Here is a 21,740-nt window from a genome sequence, read left to right on the forward strand (position 1 = left end):
TAGAATATTGATGCATAAAATTAGTGTATTTTTCACTGTCACAAATCTGGGATTAACTCCTTCCCTCCCCCTACATTATTATGTAGAAGAGTTGTGAGAATAGGGAAGACTGAACTGGGCAATTATATTCCTCCTTCCCCCCAGTCCAAATGTGAAACTTTGCAATCAAAAGGTTGGAAAAAGGCACAGAAGTTAAGAAAACAGCACTCAATATTTGGGTCTGCACTTTCATGTACCTTCCACTAAGTTACACAAAACCCATGTCTTTACATGGTTCATGGCAACAAAGATGGATAGGTAGACCCCAGCAAATCCACATCTACCTACTTCAGGCCACCTAGGAGGGATTCAAATGTTGCCTAGATGATACACTGCCAGATGTGCACCACCACTCCAAACATTAGCAGAGCTCCCACATCTCCACGTGGATGGAAAAAGTTAGAGGGAACATTTGTATCCACATCCACAAGACAACACACGGATGTCTAAGCACGCCATTTTTGTAGATGCAGCTGCAGATAAAGTTTATATATACGCAGAGATCTATTCATAGGTCTAGTCCAAATACTAGCAGATACTTCCTCAGAGGTTCTCTTGAGAGCCATATCACGCCTTCAAAGCTGTAGAAATTTTTCAAGGTGGTTTGAGTAAACTAGATTTTTCCCTTGAATTTTCATTAATAAAAAGGCTATTTAGACATTCCCTAAGTTTCAAATGGATAGAACCCCCTAACAACCATAATGTAACTTTCTCAAAACAGAAAGGCCGTTTCTACACGCCACTTTAAAGTGGCATGCTAATAAATGGCCCAAAATATGCTAATAAGGCACAGATGCAAATTACCCATAACTCATTACCATAAGGTCACAGGATTTGGAGTCCAGAAGGCACTCTTTCAGACTCCAAAATGCTGTTTAGAAGCACAGCCCCCTGGGGCGGTCTTCTGGAGGCCCCTTCTTCCTGAAGACTTTTGGGAAGAACGGACATCCGGAAGAAAGACTTCCCTCTGGAAGACCCCCAGGGGGCCACGCTTCTAAATGGCATTTTGGAGTCCAGAGGAACGTCTTTCAGACTCCAAATTGCATGACCTTATGCATATTTTGGGCTGTTTATTAGTGAGAGTGGCATGCATAGAAACAGCCAAAGAGAAAGATCTAGAGATTTTGGAATTAAATTATTAAAAGGCTCATTTATCGTGAGTATTAGTTAGTGTATTTAGTGTTGGCTTTGCTGTCAGAAACACCCTTCTACAAATGGTGGATTTAGTGATGGGCGGATCAGAAAGACTTCTTCAGATCATGCTTCAAACTTGCGCCGGTCCTGTCCGCCTGATCAGTGCTTATGCCCCAACCCTGTACGCCACACCAGAAGTAAAAGACAAGTTCTACGATGTGCTTAGTGCTGCTGTAGCGCAAATACCTGCTCGTGAACAACTGTACATCTTGGGTGACTTCAATGCAAGAGTTGGAGCTGATTGGGCCTCATGGCCTTCCTGCTTAGGACACTTCGGTGTGGGAAAAAAAAAAAAAATGAATGACAATGGACAGCATCTCCTTGACCTGTGCACATACCACAATCTGTGCATCACAAACACATTTCTCCGAACGAAGCCACAGCACAGAGTGTTGTGGAGACACTCACGCTCGAAGCACTGGCATCAACTAGATGTGGTCATCACTAGGTGTAATAACCTCAAAAACGTACTTCTGACACGCAGCTATCATAGTGCTGACTGTGATACAGATCACTCGCTAGTTTGCTCCAAGCTCAAGCTGAGACCCAAGAAGCTGTACCACTCTAAACCTGCTGGAAGGCGCCGCATTGACGCCAGAAAGACCACAAACTCGGAGAAAGCTGAAAAGTTCAGAGACCCTCCAGGAAAATCTGTGCAGCGGCCCTGGGGGCATCGATGCGACATCCAAATGGCAACATCTGAGGGATACAGTTTACAACACGGCCTTGTCGGTGTTTGGAAGCAGAGCTAGAAACATGAACGACTGGTTCGAAGCTAACTCCGATGAGATGATTCCAGTCATTGAAAAGAAGCGCGCTGCACTCCTGGAGTACAAATGCTCACTGAGCCAGAGTACCCAGCAAGCACTTAGAGAGAGGCCAGAAGAACAGTACAGCAGACAGCCAGGCGCTGTGCCAACAACTACTGGCTCCAGCTATGCAGCAGCATTCAGACCTGTGCCGACTTTGGTAATCTCAGAGGAATGTACGAGGGTATGAAGATGGCACCTCTGAAATCCAAATCTGGTGAAGTCATCGCTGACAAAGCCAAACAGATGGAGCGCTGGGTTGAGCGCTACTCCGAGCTGTACTCACGCGAGAACGTTGTGGTTGACAGCCCTTGATGCCGTCGAGCTCCTACCAGTAATGGACAAAGTGGATCAAGAACCGACTGTGGATGAACTGAAGACAGCCATCGACAGCATTGCAGCTGGAAAGGCCCCTGGTCAGGATGGTATACCACCAGAGGTAATCAAATGTGCTGCGGACACACTCCTGGAACCCCTGCATGAGCTACTGCGCCTGTGCTGGAAAGAGGGTGAGGTTCCACAGGATATGCGTGATGCTAACATTGTAACATTGTTTAAGAACAAATGAGACAGAAGCGACTGCAACAACAACCACCACCATTGAATCTCCCTCCTAAGCGTCACTGGTAAACTGTTCGCTCGCGTCATCCTTGGCAGACTCCAGAAGATTGCTGAGAGTGTGTACCCTGAATCGCAGTGTGGATTCCACGCAGAGAAGTCTACCGTTGATATGGTCTTCTCTCTAAGGCAGCTGCAGGAGAAGTGCAGGGAGCAGAGAAAGCCACTCTACATAGCCTTCATCAACTTGACCAAGGCTTTTGACTTGGTCAGCAGGGATGGTCTGTTCAAACTGCTCCACAAGATAGGCTGTCCTCCACGGTTACTGAAGATGATCCAGTCGTTCCACGAAAACATGAGAGGAACCATCCCATATATGACTGCGAATTATCGGATGCTTTCAGAATCAGGAGTGGCGTCAAACAAGGATGCGTGCTTGCTCTGACATTGTTTGGGATCTTCTCCGCACTCCTCCCGAAGCATGCCTTTGGATCCTCGGAGGGCATCTTGCTGCACACAAGATCTGATGGGAAAAACTGTTTAACCTTGCAAGGCTGAAAGCGAAGTCCAAGGTGCGAGAAGTCCTCAGAGACATGCTGTTCGCAGACGATGCTGCTGTAGTGTCTCACACAGAAGACCAGCTTCAAAAACTGCTGGATTGGTTCTCCAAAGTGTGCAAGGACTTTGGGCTTACCATCAGCCTAAAGAAGACGAACGTACTCTGTCAGGATGTTGCTGAATCCCCATCATCAATTACCATTGACAACTATACGTTAGAGGTTGTCCACGAGTTTGTTTACCTTGGGTCCACCATCACTGACACCCTGTCGTTGGACAGAGCTAAATAGGAGGATCGCAAAAGCGGCCAGAACTCTGTCTAGACTCAGCAAGAGAGTGTGGAACAACAAGCTGTACACTCACACCAAAATGCAAGTCTACAGAGCCTGCATCCTCAGCACCCTCCTTTATGGCAGCGAGACTTGGACCCTGTATGCCTACCAGGAAGGGAGGCTGAACGTCTTCCACTTGCGCTGCCTCAGGCGCATCCTTGGATTATCATGGAAGGACAGAGTGACCAACACTGCCGTCCTCAAGCAAGCTGGAATCCCAATCATGCACACCCTCCTCAGGCAGCGTTGACTCCGCTGGCTTGGCCACGTCCACAGGTGAACGATGGAAGGATTCCAAAAAGACATCCTGTATGGTGAGCTAGCCTCTGGCAAAAGACCTCCCGGATGCCCCCAGTTGCGCTACAAAGATGTCTGCAAGAGAGACCTCAGAGAGGTAGACATCTAGCAGACGACCGCAGCAGATGGAGGCAGGGGTTACACAAGGGCCTTCAGAAGGGCAAGTTGAAGATCAGACAGCTAGCAGAGGAGAAGCGAGCACACAAAGCACAATAAAGGACTTGCCAGACACCCACTACATCTGCAAGAGATGCAGCAAGGACTGTCACTCTCGTGTGGGTCTTTATAGTCACAATAGACGCTGTAAATGAAGTCCTCAATTGAAACTTTAAAGGGCGCGATTCATAGTCTATGCAGACTGAAGGATGCCTACTATTTATCCTTGATCACCCAAATAAAGGGAAGAAGAGTTAGAAGTTAGCACTCCATTCCTCCTCTAGTTTCAGTTTCTCCAAGGTCCCTTGCCAAAAAAGTTAGTGTCAGTTTCCTCTTGTTCAATGAGGTCAGCATTTACAGATTACTTTGAGCAAATGCAAGGTGCCAGCTGAATTTATCAGCTGTATAAAATGTAAACTACTGGGATGAAGCGTACCTAACCCCTTAAAATACATTCTAATAATATATAATAATAATAATCTTAGACCCATATGAGAGCCAAGGCTGCTAAATTCAGATTCCATTCAGTTCTAGATTTTTAACCTGCTGAAGGAAGTTCAGAGGTGTTTAAAGCAATGGTTTTGTCTGGCCACTACTTTAAGACTTGGCATTTCCATAAATGCTTTTTACCCAACTTGCTCCACCACATGTGGTCCCAAATATTAGTTTACCGTCTTGTTAGTGTGCCTGGAGGATGTAAGAGACAAAAATCCACCAGCTGGTAGTATAGTATAATGGGGCAAACTGGCTATAAGCAAAGGACACAGCTGACCCGAGACTGTAAATCCATGATCTAGCATAGCTAGGAAAAGAAATATTGCCACAAGTCCTTGAAGAGTGAGACCCCTCAGTCCTGGAGATATACATAGTTTGTCTGGAAATGGATGGCCCCCTTCCCACCAACATCTCAAAAGCTATAAAACAGTGCAGAAGTCTTTTGGGAAGCCAATGACAAGATCATCAGTTTTGCAACAGTGCATTAAAACATAGAATAGGGTCTGAGGATTTGAATGGATATGTAATGTTTGCAACCAGAGAAAGTCAACAGTTTGGTAGAACGTAAGTCAATGTTTTGACTTTTAAATAAAAACAAGGGGATGAAATAAAACTCATTTAGAGACATTATGCTACACAGACCACAGAAGACAATATAGTGGAGTCAAGGTGTGTGCAGGGGTGGGGGACCCCCACCCAGTGGGCTCTAGGTCAGTCAAAGGTCTAAATGTAAGTCCCTTGTAGACACATTAGAGAGAGTCAGTGGACATCTAGAAAATGGACAGACGTTCCAAGATATATTCCACTTTTAACCTTGTTTTAGAGTGTTTGAGACGGCAGAGACTTATCCCAGTATAAATACTGGCATTATGGGCCTGATTCAAAGCTCACCAGAAGTCAGCCTGCTGACTTTAAGAGATTTCAATCTGGTATGGAGGTGCTTTATAAGATGCTGATTTACATAGTGACTGTGTAAATGCAGCCCTCACCTGCCACACATTGACTTTTGTTAAGCCTTGTTACAGTTTGTCATCCCTTTTCTGAACCTATGTATTGAACAGACTTTATTTACATGAGTTGGTCAGAGATGGAGGCCCTAACCTGCTCTACTCTGCGCTGGTTAGGCCTCAGCTGGAGTATTGTGTCCAGTTCTGGGCACTGCAGTTCAGGAAGGATGTGGAGAAATTGGAGAGGGTCCAGACGAGAGCAACGAGAATGATCAAAGGTCTAAAGAACATGACCTATGAAGAAAGGCTAAAAGAATTGGGCTTGTTTAGTTTGGAAAAGAGAAGATTGAGGGTGGGGCATGATAGCAGTTTTCAGGTATCTAAAAGGGTGTCATAAGGCAGAGGGAGGGAACTTGTTCTTCCTTGCCTCTGAGGATAGAGCAAGAGGCAATGGACTGAAATTGCAGCAAGGGAGGTTCAGGTTGGACATTAGGAAAAAGTTCCTAACTGTCAGGGTGATCAAACACTTGAACAAATTGCCAAGGGAGGTGGTAGAATCTCCATCACTGGAGATATTTAAGAAGAGGTTAGATAGATGGCTTTCAGGGATGGTGTAGAAAGTGCTTGGTCCTGCCATGAGGGCAGGGGGCTGGACTTGATGGCCTCTCGAGGTCCCTTCCAGTCCTACTCTTCTATGATTCTAACACCCAATCTAGCACCTAGAGAGGGATAAAAGTGTAGAGAATCATGTTCCAGGTAAGGGCCTGAGTGTTCTGGAGGCTCCATACAGTGCCTGAAGGAGCTTACATGTTATACCAGGGTTTGCACTCATAGGTTAACCATTCAGCAGCACCTGTTAGCGTGCACTCTTCTGCTACGATGGTGAGGCTATGCAGTCTGTGCTAATCAGTTCCTCCTATTGAAGAGGAAATAAGTGAACAAAAGCAAAGCCAAGTTTTGAAGTGCTTATCAGGATGAGCAAGATGAAGCAGGTTTCACCAGCTCCCTTGCTGTCTAGCCAACACAGCCACTTTGCCAACTATCCTCCTTTGCAACATAACCTATTGTGCATCCAGGTTTCACATTTACTCAACTTGAGCAAAGGACTTTTAAAAAGAAAAAAAGATCAGATTTATTATATGGGAGATTTAATTAACTCTTCTTATCTTCAGCTGCTAATATCAACTAGTGGTTCACTTCTTGGATTATGCAGTTCAGCCTTTCCACATGGCCATTTGCTTTGATTTAGAGATATAAAACAGATGGTTCATTTCTTTATGAAAAAATGAAATTATTCAGAGGCAAATGTAGGATCAGGAAATCAGTCAAACAGCAATAAGAGATCTCCTATCACTCCCCTTTCCCACTTGATCGATTGCCACAGTGAATTCCATGCCCCAGAAATAAGGAGCAACATGCAGCTAACTTTCCTGGAGTACTTTGATTTTGTACCTTTCCACAGTATGACAAATCTGCTCCTTTTGATACTAGGTATGTGAACCAGTACGATGCCAACCTGGTGTAAATAGATCCAGACCTAACACAGAACAGGGAACAAGGGAGAAAAATAAATAAGTGTCCAGATATTGTGTAGGGCTGGGCTCTTCTAGATAAACACTGGCTCCTGATGGAACACTTTACGGTATCTTGGACAGTGTGGGTGTCCTCTAGAGCAGGGGTGGCAACGTAGGGGGCATTTTTGGGGAGGGCATGAAATTTCATGGTGAGGTGAATCATGATCAGCTGCTGGGTCTTCAGCTCCATCTCATTAAAAAAAAATACTGAAATATATTGTTTGTTTGTTCTGTATGGTCTTCACATCTCTATACCAATTAATAAAGCTCTTACACGCCATGTACTTATTTTCATATACAAGCCAAAAGGTTCATGTATGTTTAAAAAACCCACCCACCCACAACTAAAATTCCAGCTGGTTCGGATTAGACTGGAAAGGCTGGGAGGCCCTGCTAATTGTAGGGATGAAGAGTGGGGTCTGACATAATAAAAAGTTTGATCACCCCTGCTCTAGAGCTATGTCTGGAAGGTGCAATTGCACATCACTGGTTGACTCAGAGCTCTGCACTGTAGGATCCCCAAAAGTACAGAGCTCTTAAGTAGCCACTTACCCCAGAAACCACATGCATTTTTCAAACACAATCCTGTGCACCGGCACTATTTCCATCATGCATCTGGGGCACTGTGCTGTGCGAAAGTGTAACACACCCCTAGAGCTTCCAGCTGCTTAAGGGCAGAGTGCCTGTCTGCTGCACTACTTCAGTTGTTTGGCTGTGCAGGTCATGTCTGCTGGCCAGTGGCTTCCCCTCTTCTCCTATCCATTTCAGATGCACATTCAGGAGACTGCACATGTGTTCTTCCTCAGCAGAATGAAGCAGTGTTTCAGTCACTTATTTGCATCCTTGTGAAGTGGCTGGTCATATATATGAGCCTTTGTTTATATTAGGCACTTAATCAGCTGTACTTCCTGCCAAGAAAGTGATGCTTTATAACCTCCACCCCCACCCCCATTTAAGGGTCTGGATTACAAAACAACCTCCCCACATAAATGAGTCCTGGCTAAGACTAAACAGCAAGATAATGTAAAACAAGTGCTCATGAACTCTGTCTCCGATTTTGTGACTCTTCATAGGCACAAGCATCCTTATGGAGAGCAGCTGGGAAAGATGAGGTGCCATTTCAAGCTATAACCCTTTAAAATAAGCTGAGTGTCCACAAATTCCCTGGAAGGAGGGGGGGGGAAAAAACCCACAACCACACGCTACTTACCAGATTGTGTATTTTTGGATTTTGTTTTTGGCTTTTATCTGATCGCTTAAGTTAAATTTTTTGGTATTTAAAAGGGTGTTAAGTGCCAAGGAAATTCGTAAATTCCTAAAGAGCTGGTAGTAGAATGGGCTAAGTGTGCTTTTCCATTCAAGAACATATCAACGATGGGCCAGATTCTGAAGTGGCAGAAAGCACCACACTTACACTGTCAGTCTCCCCTTTTGTTTGAGGGGATCAGCACTGACAGGAAGTCATTAAACCAGCAGAGGATCTGGGCCATTCCATTTAGAGGTAGTTTGACCACTCCTGTGAAGATAGGACTGTACCCCCTAGCACTAGAGAAGGCTAAAGCAAAAGAAAGTGATTGACAATGGTTTCCCTCTATTATGTTAGTTTTTGACACTGAGGTTGAAGTGAAACAGATACTCCTGGGAATTTACCATCCCACCTAAGTTTGGCAGGAGGAGATTAATCCTTCACATTTTAGGCAGGCACTATAGAGATGCAATGTTTCAAGCTGCTTTAGGCTAGATCTAGATTAGAGATATTTGTTGACAGAAGTTTGTTGCAAGATATCTCCCAACAAAAATTTTGTTGGCAGATCGTGGCCAAACTGCCAAGTGGATCGCAAGAATGATCAGCTCGGTCAGAGTGGCTAGTCTGCCTGGCTGTTCTATCAGCAAAACTGCCAAGCAGCAGCACAGCAGACAGGGTTTTCTGTCAACAGATCGGTCATAGAAATAGTATTCCTTGTGGGGAGCAGGGTACAGCTGTCGACAAAAGTGCTGCGTTTGGTCCACTTACTGTCAAGAGACTGCCTTGGGAATCTGGACACTCCAGAGGAATCTGTCTTTTGTCAACAGAACCCTCTAGTGTAGGCATAGCCTTATTGTTGCTCCAGGGATGAAATCCTTTGTCAGGAATGAATGCCTGAAAAGGGTTAAATCCAGAGAGAGATCAGGTTATTTGTTGGCAAGCAGTCAGGTTAGCCAATGGGAAGAGGGGAACTTCTGAACTGAAGCTGTTGCCTGCTAAGCAATCTTTTTCTTGTGTGGCAGGAGGAGAGAGAGACACACAGACAGATGTTTAATCCTGAGCAAGTGTAAGGAATTCAATAAATATCTAGGTAACAAGGAGTTCTGGGCAAACAGATATGCAAGCAGAAAGGAAATATTTTTTTTTTTTTTATTTCGGATTTAGTGCAGGACTTTAGGCTTGCTGACGTATACCCCTGTAACTTTTAAACAGAATCCCCAGGAAATAATTCAATTTGCTGTAACCTACTTTTTTAGTTGCTCTTTGACACCTAGCAACCAAGTAGGCTTTATCATGCCAATCTTTTGTTTTGCTAATAAATCTGCCCCCCCTTTTTTTTTAAAAAACAAAACAAAACGCAATGATTTGATTCCTGTATCTCAGAGCAGGGCTCATGTATATGCATAGGTCATCTATCAGATTGCAGCTTACTTATTTGTTTTCAGGCTCTCCAAAGGGAAGGTTAAGAGCTTAACGTTACCCCCCACCCGGGCAACACCTCAAGTGTGTCTTCGTGGGTTTTGAAGAAGGGTTTCCCATTTGGGTCGTGGCAACTACCGCCCAGGATCAGGGAATTGGTCATCTCAGGAAGCCTTTATGCAGAAGCCTTTACAGGGGCAAGGTATTTCTAAGGTCTGTTGTGGGACCCCACCTTCTGCACTTGGAGTGTCAGTGGGTGGGGGGCGGGGGGAAGGAAAATCAGCCTTGACATCCTTACTGAGTGATCAATTCTGGCAGCCTCAGTATAGCTGTGCTGCGCTCTAAGTGCTAGCAGAGTAAGGCCTTAATAGGAGCAGGAGCGTGGCTTGGTAGAATCTGTAAAACTGGCATTGATGTGCATTACACTTACCGTGCAAGGATTAGGGGCAGAGCTATGTCCTCACATCTTAGCATGTGCTCACTATCCCTCACAAGGCTTCTAAATGAGACCCTAAAGCCCTACGCCTCAGTCAGAGTGGCTTTTGCAGCACACCAAAGAGACAGATCATGGGAAACATGGTTCCCTAAACTCGGGACAAGTTGCTTATAGTAATGGAGATGACTAAACCGTGGATTTGGCTTCACTGGAACAGGCTGAACTCTGAGGCCTCTCACCGCTGAACAGATGTTTTCTGACAACAGCCAGCACAGACCCCTCAGAGGGCGAGTCCTCCACCCTCATTGGAGGTAATGTCCAAGTGAACACCCAAGTACTTCCCAGTTTTATACAAATTGGCCCAAAGCCTGTTGATAGTCAGGATCTTATGGTCTGAACAATCCCAATCTACAGCTCTAGGGATAAAGGGCTTTCAAGCACTGTCAGAAACAGCACTACTGTAGTTTTACTGCCTGCTCAGAGCCTCAAAGCAAGGTTACCAGGCAGTGACTGTTCAGGCTGAAGGTATTACAAATTAAGGGGCTCACCTGGATGTGGTGTTGTTCAACAGATCCTGTGATAGCCCCAAGGAAAATTGGCTTGGTGTTGCCACTTAAGCAGCCTGGAACAACAAGTAGAGTATAAATGTAACAACTATTTTGAAGTTAAGGACCAGACGCTGCAGTGCAGCGGCACCTCTGAGCAGCTGAGAAGTCTTTAATTCTGCAGACCTCCAACATACCTCTCAGGGAACAGACTTCTTCAGTCCTCTCTTGCATCACACCTCTGCCTGCCCTTTGCATTCAGTTATCTCCACTGACCAGTAGGGAGCCATGGGTCTGTATGCACCATTTAATCTTACAGGGCATGGTAGCACTTGCCTAGCCACTGTTTCCCCCCTGCACTGGCTGTGGGATGCAGTCAGGTGTGATGGGGTCTCACAAAAGAGGGTAGGTCATGGCCTTGCCAGGAAATACAGCTATTGGACTATCAAGTCATATGCAGCATTGTTCAGGGGCAAGTAAAAGCACTCCTGCTTCTTTTACCTTGCAGAACCATAACTACAGCATTTTTGAAAGCTATTACTCAAATTTTAAGTTTCATTTTACTTCAGTCGCAGCTGGACAACAAAAAAAAGTGTTGACTGAAAGTACAGTTTGCCAGCAAGACAAGTTTATACTCTGTAAAATTTGTTTTCCTTCAGTGTCCTGGCTGCAGACAGTGTGACCATTGTTTTAGCCATGGAGCATGGCGGCAAATACTTTATGCCTCAGAAGCATGACTAGGACAGAACACTTCATCCTATGTTGTGATTGTATGAAAAACAAGTTCAAAGAGAAGGCCAATAAATCCCATTAAGGCAATAGGCTATATATCTGTATTTAATTACACCAGCCCCGAGAATATAAAAACAACAGTTTATTCTTAAAGCCCATTACACTTACCTTTGGTGTACTGATTTATCTGCCTATTACAATTGCAAAGTCACAGTATAGCAATTTTCTTGTAATCACCTTACAGAGCTTCACAAAAATTAAGGCCAGAGTAAGATTTAGCACTGTCAGTATTAAGGAGAGTACAAATCTGTCCCAGATAATGGAGGTCAAGGTGTTATATAGGAGAACAGTGGGACATTGCAGAGACTGCATTATGGTTAGGATGCAGACTATTCTCTGCTCTGTCTCAGGCCAGTCAGCTCCACAGGCTTAGGCAGAAGTGTGAGGAGGGTCCTATATAGCCTTCCTCCATCTCTACTGGAGGATTTGCAAATGGGAAAGCTTGAAGAAACAAGGGCAGGGCTTAGGACCCTCCTAGTTATGGGAGTCTCAGTAGTAATCAGAGGACCCAACAATTGGAGCCTCATTACCCCCACCCCTCTAGAAAAACACTGGACTGGGGAGAGAAGGGTAACAGCGGAAGGGATAGAGGTTGCATGTACTGCTGTAGCACTAGGAGCCCCAGTTACAAACCAGGATCCCAGTGTAGTAGGTATGGGCCAAATGGGCCTTGCAGGGGGAGGGATAGCTCAGTGGTTTGAGCATTGGCTTGTTAAACCTGGGCTTATGAGCTCAATCCTTGAGGAGGCCATCAAGGGATTAGGGCAAATAGAGGTCAGCAATGGTGCTCGGTCCTGCCAAGAGTCCAGGGGACCAGACTAGGTGATCTCCCAAGATCCCTTCCAGTTTTAGGAAAAGTGTATAATTTGGAGACCATGTTTTAACAATCAGTGAAACTAAGATTAGCAATTTATTTATTTGTGCTGGTTGTGAGGGGAAAGAAGAGAAGAGAAGACCCTTTGCACATCCAAACACCATTTCTGCTGCACACAAGGGTCAACCAGGGCTCAAGTTAGCTTTGACATCCTTTGAGAGAATTACCCTTTATTTCACAGCTGGGGACTGGGGAGGGGGGGTGGGGAAGATGGCAAATCAGAACATTGATGTTAGCAGTTTGGCACAGGCAGAAGCAGAAAGTGAAGCCAGGGTCTGACTACTAATCATTCATTTTAAGCACTAGCCAATGGATTTTACTTCAGCAGTGATGAGCATTGGAAGAGCAAAGGCAGGACAGATCAGGACTGAGCTACTTTCACCAAGATGAAAGGCAAAGCTTGAACTACACCTTCCAAAAACAAGTATATTCTAGGACAGTGTTTCTTAAGCTCCAAGACCATGGAAAACCGAACAGTAATGTATTTTATGCATTATACCTATGAAATTCTTCGAAAAAAGTGATCAAAAGAAAAAACCTACCACCAAAAACAGTAAAACAACCCACTAAATTACTTCATTTTATCATAGCACTGATGTAGTAACATTGTTATAGATTTTCTATTATTAAAACCAGATACAGAGTATGATAAATCATAGAAGCATCAGACCAAAGAGAGTGGAGATAGCAGAAAGCAATTTAGCCTTGTACCATAAGCACACTTAGCATGATCTTACATGCTGCATGTTCATGCTGGTGGACAACAAGCAGCTAACTGAAAGCATAGCTGTGCCACAGTGCATTGCTGTTACAGCACCACAGACAGGAGAATATTAGAAGAGAGGGGAGGCTAGCATGATGTTAGCCAACCTTGCTGTACTGTAAGAGCACTACAGCTCTCGCAAGATGTAGAAATAAACTTAATGGGAAATACTGAAACAAGGCCATTGTAAAATGGTTTACTGTAAAGTCCGAATTATTTTTTCCAAATGCTTGCAGCACACCTGTGAGTTCTTCTGCAATCACTGTTCTGCAGAACATAGTTTAAGAACTATCATGTTCATAGAGACTAACTTGATCCACAGATTAGAAGGGTGATGACTAGCCATTCCACTTTATTACCATTCTATACAAACATTCAGGAAGAGGGGGCTTTTAGAATTACATCAGACTTATTTGGATATAGGTTATGGCAAAGTTTTGCCTGGAGATGTTTTTGGTAAGGCAGCAATCAAACAAACTGAAAGTACGCTTCAGTTACATATGTCTACTATAACTCAAATTGAAGAGCATAAAAGTCACCTTTTAAAATGGTTAAGTAAGCCACATGAATTTAGACTTACATTCCTTCCACAAAAATCAGTGAGTCAATCTGAAAGTGTCAGAATCCAGAGTGAATGGCATTATATAAAACACACTGCCTAGATTTTTTCCAATCTACATTTTCAAAAATTATAGCAATTTTTCCTGCTACTACGTACCACAGATCAGCTTAACAGCAGAGCAGCCCTAAAGAAGAGAGGGCTCAGACCATCTTTAAAAGCAAAATAGCCTTATTTATGCACTAGACTTCTAAATGGTTAGAACACTTTCCACGGGTACAAGCTATGTGCTTAGTTTGTCTGAAAACCTGTGCAGAAGGATGTATTTGAATATTTGCATTACAATAGTTTCCCAGACTAAAGACTTCAACCAAAATTAGGGTCAAGATTGCTAGGTGCTGTAAAAAGACATTTCTTCTGAAAGCCTTAAAGGGTAGGCAAATCATGGGAAAGGGAAGGAGGCACGGGAGTGAAGTTACAAGATGATCAGAAAACCCCAGCTGAGGGAAGGAAAGCTGCACTGGTTTACAAAAAACAAAATCAGTTTTCTTTTAAGTGCATCATATAAAAAAAGAAAATAGTTGAAAGCTATCTGAAGCTGAACAGACTAAATAAAGTACACATTTCTAACATTCTATGGAACAGCTTACCCAAGGTTGCAGTGGATTGATCATCACTTGGAGTTAAAAAAGAATAAAACTGTGATTTAGAGAGTGCTACGCTCCAGTTTAAGCACAGCTATTCAGCCTGAAGCAGGAATTATTTCAGAGACATCCTGTGGCCTGTGTTATGCAGGAGGTCCCATGATCATAGTGGTACCTTTGACCTAAAATCCTGAGTTTGCTCAGAGTTATACAGCAGATCAGTGATCAAGTTGAAACAGAACTCAGCAATGCTAGCTGCCCATTCTGGGCCTTATCACTCAAGCCACACATATAGCCTGTTGAAAGTCTATACTCAAGTTAGTCACTTTTAAAAATGCCACCTTGTATGGATAAATGAACCATGCAGAATAATGCTACAAGAATTACAATGAAACTTCTACTCTTAAATTGCCAAGGTGCTTTTGAAAGCATTACCTATAGTTACCCAGAAGAATTAGCTCTTCAAATGCTTATCTTAATAGTTCATCCCCACCTACCTAGGTGAGACCTCTGCATTTGCACAGAGCATATTGAATTTTTAGTCTCAGAAGAAGTGTTTTGCAAACAATTCATACATACTAGTGAATCACCCAGGTAACCACCTCAAGGTATTATTTTTCAAATTCAGGTGTCGATTCAAAGACAGCCTGTATCCTTTAAATGGCTTTCTAAAACCTTTATCTGAATTCACTGAGTGTAGGTGAGGTTTTATACCCTATTCCTCAAAACAAAACTTTTGCAAAAAAAAAGTCAAGTTTTACCTTGGCTCATGGGGAGATTGCCGAGGAAGTCCAAGCTGTTCCAAAACAATGAAAAAATGTTGCTTAGTCCTAGTCCTCTGGTATAGTCTAAAGAGTCTTGCACTCAAGAATGGTTTTAAGTACTTACTAACCCAGCCAGAATGCTGGGGTTAAATGCAGCTAAGGCACAGCATGAATATTATGGGTGGGGTTCCTCCAGCTGCAAAGAATTTCAGACATTAACAATTCTAGCTTTAAAAGGATTCCCATGGGCAAGAAAAACAACAATTCATGAATTTGTGCATATTTAGATGGTTTGAAGTGTTCCATGGAGCACAATTTTTTTTAAGAATTGAATTACTTATTGCAATGGCTTAACTGGGTTGTGCACCTTAGATGGATGTTTATTTGCATGTATTAGAATACTAGGACTGGTAGGAAAGGATGCCTAACTCACAAGTCCCCTTAAAAGGTTTTATATCAGAGCAGGGCAGAAACATTAAGTAAGAGATATCAGGTATCCACAGTACAATACAGGTAACGCTGCACAATCTGAACAAGGATAATAAACTCCAGTAAATAAACTCCAGTAAATAAATACCACAGGGGCTGTGTGAGGGAAATAAAGTCAAATCAATGCCAACACTGAAAACAAAGATACATCCACAATGCACTATGTTGGAGCAGTAAATACTCAGTATAGAGGAAAAGGCTTTCTTCATCGCATTGAGCGTGCCCAGTGTTATGAATATTCTTTGTTTCCTTTGGTTTGTTATATCCATTGTGTTGACATTTCTGATCCATCTAGATTTCAAAACACAACTGTACACTGCACCCACATCTCCAGGGACACTTGAAGAGTGAATAACATTCCTTTTAGTTTATTTGAAGCTATTCTAAACTACTAAAAAAAGTCCAAACACCAGAATGAGAACTATTGAGTCATTTGACCAAGGCCAGAAATTGCTGCACTCTTGTCTCTGCCAATGTCCTGGTATTTAGTATTAGCTATTAGATAGGCATCCGGGGGTGGGCGGGCGCGGGGGGGCAGTGTTCTATTAGGAGAGCAAAGGTAGGACAGGTCTGCAGCTCCATTCCTGTCAGAATCTCAGTGAAAACATACATCTGCCAGAAAGAATGACTGTTCCACAGCTCCTAAAAAAAGGAAAGTGGGTTTTACTGGTATGGAACTCAGTTCCCATCCTCAGGATTCTTATCATTCCTCTGTGTTTTATATGCATTTTGGCGAAATGATCAACATTTCTTGAATTCCCAGACAAGGGTTGTCACTCCCGCCTACTGTCCTATCTCAAAATCTTCACGAGACATTCTAGGACAGAGCTCATAGTTTGCTTTTGTTTATAGTTCAACTGGTGCAGTGATGACTGTAGAGAAAAGGAAACAGCTGCCTCAGTGTTTACATGGAGCTGTATCAAAAGCAGCTGCTGAAGTCTTGCGTATAGAGTCTGCACAAGGCAGAGTGACTGGACTTTAGAGCTATGCTAAGTGCCATCCTTTGAAAGTAGGTTGTAGAAAGTAAAATACATCACATTCATAAATGCATAAGGAACTGGCAAGATCAAAAAAAAAATAGAGTCGCTGAGAAATTATGTATACATAATGAGACCTGCCCTAAATTCAACGAAAGTACATTGCTGTACTTGCAGGATCTGCTTTGATAGGAACAGCAAAAATAATTGTGTTTCAGCTAGCAATTCCTACTTCTACTCTTATTTGAGCTTTTGAGCACATACAATTCTCTGAATATTGAGTTTAAAGTGAAACATAGCAGATTTTATCCTGGCTTTCAGATGGGAAGGGGTGATTCATTGTGGATAAGAATGGGCTCACAAATTTCACCACCCCAAACAAAGCCACAAACCCAAATATAGTTGAATAGTAACAGAGAGAAAGCCGTGCTAGCCTATATACTATCAAAACAAAAAAGCAGTCAAGTAGCTCTTTAAAAGACTAACAAAATAATTAGGTAAGCTTTTGTGGGACAGACCCACTTTTTCAGCCAGTGTAGATGTTCAGATATGTATAGTACATTCCTTTTGCTTCTTTGTTTCCCCCATTCTGAGCAGAAATTAAAAAAAAAAAAAACACCACAGATTAAATACCACAACTCCAAATTGTCCTCCCTTCCTGGAGATTTCTAGGTGATTTTTCTGGTAAAGCATCAGAATTGCTGGGTGCATGTTCAAAGGTGATCTTTTGTAGTTTCTCTAATGTTTGTTTTTCTGGGTATATCACTTTATGCCACCCCCACCCCCCACCATTTTGAGGTGAAGTAGTATCACAAAGCACATCTTAGGGTAGGATTGGGCAAAAATCAGCCCTGGAAGCTGGATCTGCTGCTCTCCTGCCCCCACCCCAGCAAGCATTTCTCTCTAGCCCACCCAGCTGACTAGCTGAGTGCAGTAGACCCCTGCCACCCCCCCCATGTAAGTCATTCTTGTGACCCCCACATAAGTGGGGGCACCAGGAAACTGATGAGAGCACCAGCCCCGGTCAGTTTCCTGGCTCCAGCCAGTGGAGGGGAGCTGGAAAAACTGACTAGGGCTGGTACTCTCTTCAGTTTCTGTCCTGTCAGTGGTGGCATCTGAGAGCCTGACTCTCAGCTGCTGCCAGTGACAGCAGTCATGTTAACCCAAAACACTGCACAACTTTGTTGTTTTTATCTCAGGGGTTTATTGTATACATACTTACAGCCAGCAGCATGTGGTCATCCGCCCCTCCCTCCACACCATGTTCCAACTGCAGCTGAGCTGCTCCTAGGATTCTTCCGCTAGCTGTGCTGAGGGGGAGAGGATAGTGCTGAAGATAGGATGTTCCCCTGCCTTTGCACGACATCTCTGCAGATCAGAGATTGGGGACAGGGAGACACAGTGGAGCTGCTCCAGTCTGAAGAATGGATGGTAAATGACACCTCAGGAGTGCAGAGCAGGAGAGTGGGGAAGACAGAACAGATTTCCCTTAGAGAGACAAAGGGTCGTTTCTGTCAGAAACTTACCCAGCAGCAGCCAGCACACGCACATGTCATACACACAGTCTGTGCTGCAAACTCATACACGAAGTGTTTCTCTTCCATACTCACAGAGAGCATGTCTCTCTGAAGCCCCCAGGTCCAAACCATCTGCCCACAGCCCAGAGCTAGCCCATAACCAGTACAAAAGTCCATGGAGCGGCCCCTCTGCAAAAATTATTGCCCAGCCTGTCTCAGAGCAAAGGCAGGCAAAAATATAGCCCGTGGGCCAGATTCAGCCCACCTAACACTAGATTCAGCCCACAGCCTGTATCTGGCCTGCATACGATTTATCCCCCACTGCAAGGGTAACAGTGGGGCCAGGAGCTGTGGGCTTTTTAAATAGCCACAGGAATCCAGGCAGTGGCCAAGCAGCACTGTTCGCAGCAGGGGCTGGGAGCTGCAAGTCTGGAGCCCTTTCAGTTGCTGCTATTTACAGGGCTCCTGGCCCCAGCCACTACTCTGTTGGGGCTGCACACTTGAGCACAAACCTGTAATTAATAATACACTACAATTACTTCCACGTTAAATAGCAGATGTGCATATAAGTTTTCCTAATTTAGGAGATCAAATATTAGATCTAATCAATCATCTGCACCAAAGAGTCTTTGGAAGACCTTATAAGAATGGGAGTCCCCAAGAAGTCCTGTGGCACCTTATAGGCTAAACAGGTATTTTGGAGCATAAGCTTTCATGGGCAAAGACCCATGTCCCCACCCACTCATGCATCTGATGAAGTGGGTCTTTGGGCATTTTGATCAGTTTAAAGAACAAACCACCCCACATACATCAGTTAGCATGAGGCAAAGACCCATTTCATCAGATGCATGAGTGGGTGGGGACACGGGTCTTTGCCCATGAAAGCTTATGCTCCAAAATACCTGTTTAGCCTATAAGGTGCCACAGGACTTTTTTTTTTTTTAAATAATTATTGATGTGAGTAAGAGTTTGAGGAATCGAGACCATATTTATAAGTTGACACATTACCAAATACAGGAATTTTATTAAATTATACAGAACACCTGGTTAGAAGGTTTCAATGTTTATCCATCAAAATTTAGGCAGTGATAGCATGAAAGTAGGCCATGCTCCTTTGGGCATTTTGATCAGTTTAAAGAACAAACCACCCCATGTACATCAGTTAGCAGGAGGCAGACATCCAGCATGGAAAATTTCAGCCCACTTGGTTGAAGTTCAGCTGCTTCTAACTTTTCTAAACTGAGCCTTATAATGCAAAATGTTGGGAATCTTTGTTCTGCATATATATATTTTAGGCAGATCATATATACCTACTACCTATAAGGTTGCACATCGGTAGCAGGAACCTGGCCTGCAGTATCAAATTTATACTTCATAGCCTCTTAGGTTGTCTACCATTCCTTTAAAATCTTTTTGACAAACTCCCTAAGGGGAGACTATCAGAAGGCCGTATCTTCTCGAAGACAGAATGCGGAGAAGTTCTAATCACTCCTGTAGCTTTGCGCTTCAGAAGCATGATGCTGAATATGCACCAATCTCATGTGTTTCCTGTTTTACTAGGGATCACCTCAGCATCTGATACCATGGATACTGATAGAAGTGATTGGGGAAGGGGAATAAAAGTTACTTTGAAGAAACATTATCATTTGTAGGCAAGGTCCTCAGCGGATGCAGATTGACGTAACTGAATATTAAAACCAGTTATATGCATGCAAAACAATTGTCCCTTTGCAGGGTCTCATTTCGTCCTGGAACAAACATCTTGGGTGGTATGATCTATTGTTAAACTGAGAGTAGGGAATTTAACTCAAGTTTGTTTTGATTTTCTTTGTGCTGTGGCATTGCTGTTCACCGTGCCCTATGCGAAAGCTCTCTGCTTTTATTGTTTAGCAATTAAGCAAAATGTTTACTTCTTGCAGACAACAAGCAGCACGGAGAAGCAGTGATGCAGGACTGATGTGCATATGTAAGTTATATTCATGTCAATGGCAGAACTCTACTGATGAACAGATTCAAGTGTTTGGTCTTGTCTCTGGATGCTGCTACAGTTGCAATGAGGGAAAATACACATAGATTTCAAGTTAAGTTTCTGGCGGGTTGAGGTTCAAAAAACATGAAAGCAGTTGGACCAGTTCACAAGATGAAACTTGTTCCTTTGCTCCAGAGCTGCTTACAGTAATGCTGCTGTTTTGTATTCTGTCCATTTTGTTCTTGGCGAGGAAGCCTGTGTTCAGGAATTGCATTATTCCTTCTGTACCACAGCAAGGGGCCTACAGAAGTTGAGGCATATGAACATTAACCTTGCATCACAGTGTTCCATGATTAAGTGGTAGTAGATTCTGTTTTTCTCCTTATAAAGCTGTCAGCTCCAGAAATCTGCACTGCCTGCAGCCTGTCAAGTACACTGCAGAGGAGACCACACTTGGTACTTTCACAGGCAATCCAATGTCCTGTCACGTGAGGGTGGCAGTTCTAAAATTTAACTTTGAGTCCTAGTCCCTTAGGGCTACTTTCAGGGTGGACAATTCACATTATGCTACAGCAGGCCCACTGACGGGGAGAAAAGGGGAGGCAGTTGCCCTGGGACCCAGCGGTTTAAAGGGGACCAGGTTTGTGGCCACCACTACTATGGCAGCCAGAGCTCCAAGCCCTTTAGAATTGCTGCCTTTGCAGCAATTCAGGGCAGTGCTGAGTCCCCAGGTAGCACACTCTGGACAGTACTGGGAGGCGAGATGGGGGAGAGCAGAGGCACAGTCTGGGTGGTATTGAGGGCCAACTGCCCTAGCCCTGCCCCTTCCACTCAAGGACTGGCACTGAGCTCCCCTGCCTCCCCTCCTCCCCATGCCCCATTTTGCCCAGGGGTCTGATGAGTCAGTTGCTTTGCCTGTGCTATAGAGGATCTTGTTCTTGGTGACTTCTGCAAGGAGTTCCTCAACTATGAGTTTTATTATGCAAACATGCCCATTACCTGTAAATTCACTAGCCAGTTGCTAGTGGCAAGTACCACAAAAAACTATCATGCCAGCTGCCAGGTTGCTGACTGTCTTGGCAGAGGTTAAAATGCAAACTGAATGAGCCTCTTCCCCTTGGAGACTAGCTTCAGCTTTGCATTAAAACATTAATGGGATAGCCTGGGGAAGTCTGAAGACAGAAGGACCTCATCATCTAGGGCTGTCAGTCCAACAGCTCTCCCCAGCATTATTCACTAAAAAAAAAAAAGCAGCACAAAATTTGTCAGGGGTGAGATTTATCAATACCGGCATTTCTTTGTCTTGGGATAAGGGACAGTTGCGACTCCTCCTCTTAACATTTGCTTGGTTGCAGGGCCCATGGCACACATTATCTCAAACTAATTTGTTACTGCAGCATGGCAAATACTGACCAAGTGCTGATAAACGCCGTTACTAAGTTTAGAAGAAAAGTCAGTTTTAAGGTCTGTATTAAAACTAATCCAATGAAGACGATTTAGATGCAAGACATGAATTGGTGTCATCTGGAATGTTGGGGTACTAATGGACATTCTACTTCAAGTGTGGGAAGTTTACCCTAGAAACAGCGCCTTTTGTTTTGGCAATACATAAAGCAAGGGGAAAGGCATTGATAGCTAAGGAAACTATTTTCAGCAGAGCTGCCAAATTTCAACCTCCAGTACCACAAAGATATAATAGAGCTAGAGCCTCTGCAAATATCTGCCTCTTCCAAGAGCACATACTTGGCAGTCAGCATTCCTTTTTCCTAACAAGCGTGTGTGAATTC

At 43.8% G+C, this 21,740-nt stretch overlaps 1 protein-coding gene across 11 annotated transcripts in view; it reads right to left on the reverse strand.

The window, feature by feature from the left end:
- The window catches only part of LMCD1 (LIM and cysteine rich domains 1), a 69,980-nt gene that overhangs the window by 34,112 nt on the left and 14,128 nt on the right, over positions 1 to 21,740 (reverse strand). Inside the window, exons 2-4 of one of the 11 annotated variants that reach the window (XM_075005479.1) lie at positions 17,690 to 17,777; positions 14,999 to 15,033; positions 10,609 to 10,682 (exon numbers count right to left, since the gene is read on the reverse strand). The exons of 1 other annotated variant lie outside the window; for it this stretch is intronic. In XM_075005479.1, the coding sequence (XP_074861580.1) occupies positions 10,609 to 10,682; positions 14,999 to 15,033; positions 17,690 to 17,730 (150 nt within the window). In that variant the 5' untranslated portion in view covers positions 17,731 to 17,777. Of the gene's footprint in view, positions 1 to 6,837; positions 6,923 to 10,608; positions 10,683 to 14,243; positions 14,496 to 14,998; positions 15,393 to 17,689; positions 17,778 to 21,740 lie in introns of those variants that run through there. 9 more of the 11 variants (XM_075005488.1, XM_075005489.1, XM_075005487.1 and 6 more) reach the window with 9 other exon arrangements.

Source organism: Carettochelys insculpta, chromosome 11 (genome assembly GCF_033958435.1).
Source record: "Carettochelys insculpta isolate YL-2023 chromosome 11, ASM3395843v1, whole genome shotgun sequence".
In the NCBI taxonomy this organism is placed as follows: domain Eukaryota; kingdom Metazoa; phylum Chordata; order Testudines; family Carettochelyidae; genus Carettochelys; species Carettochelys insculpta.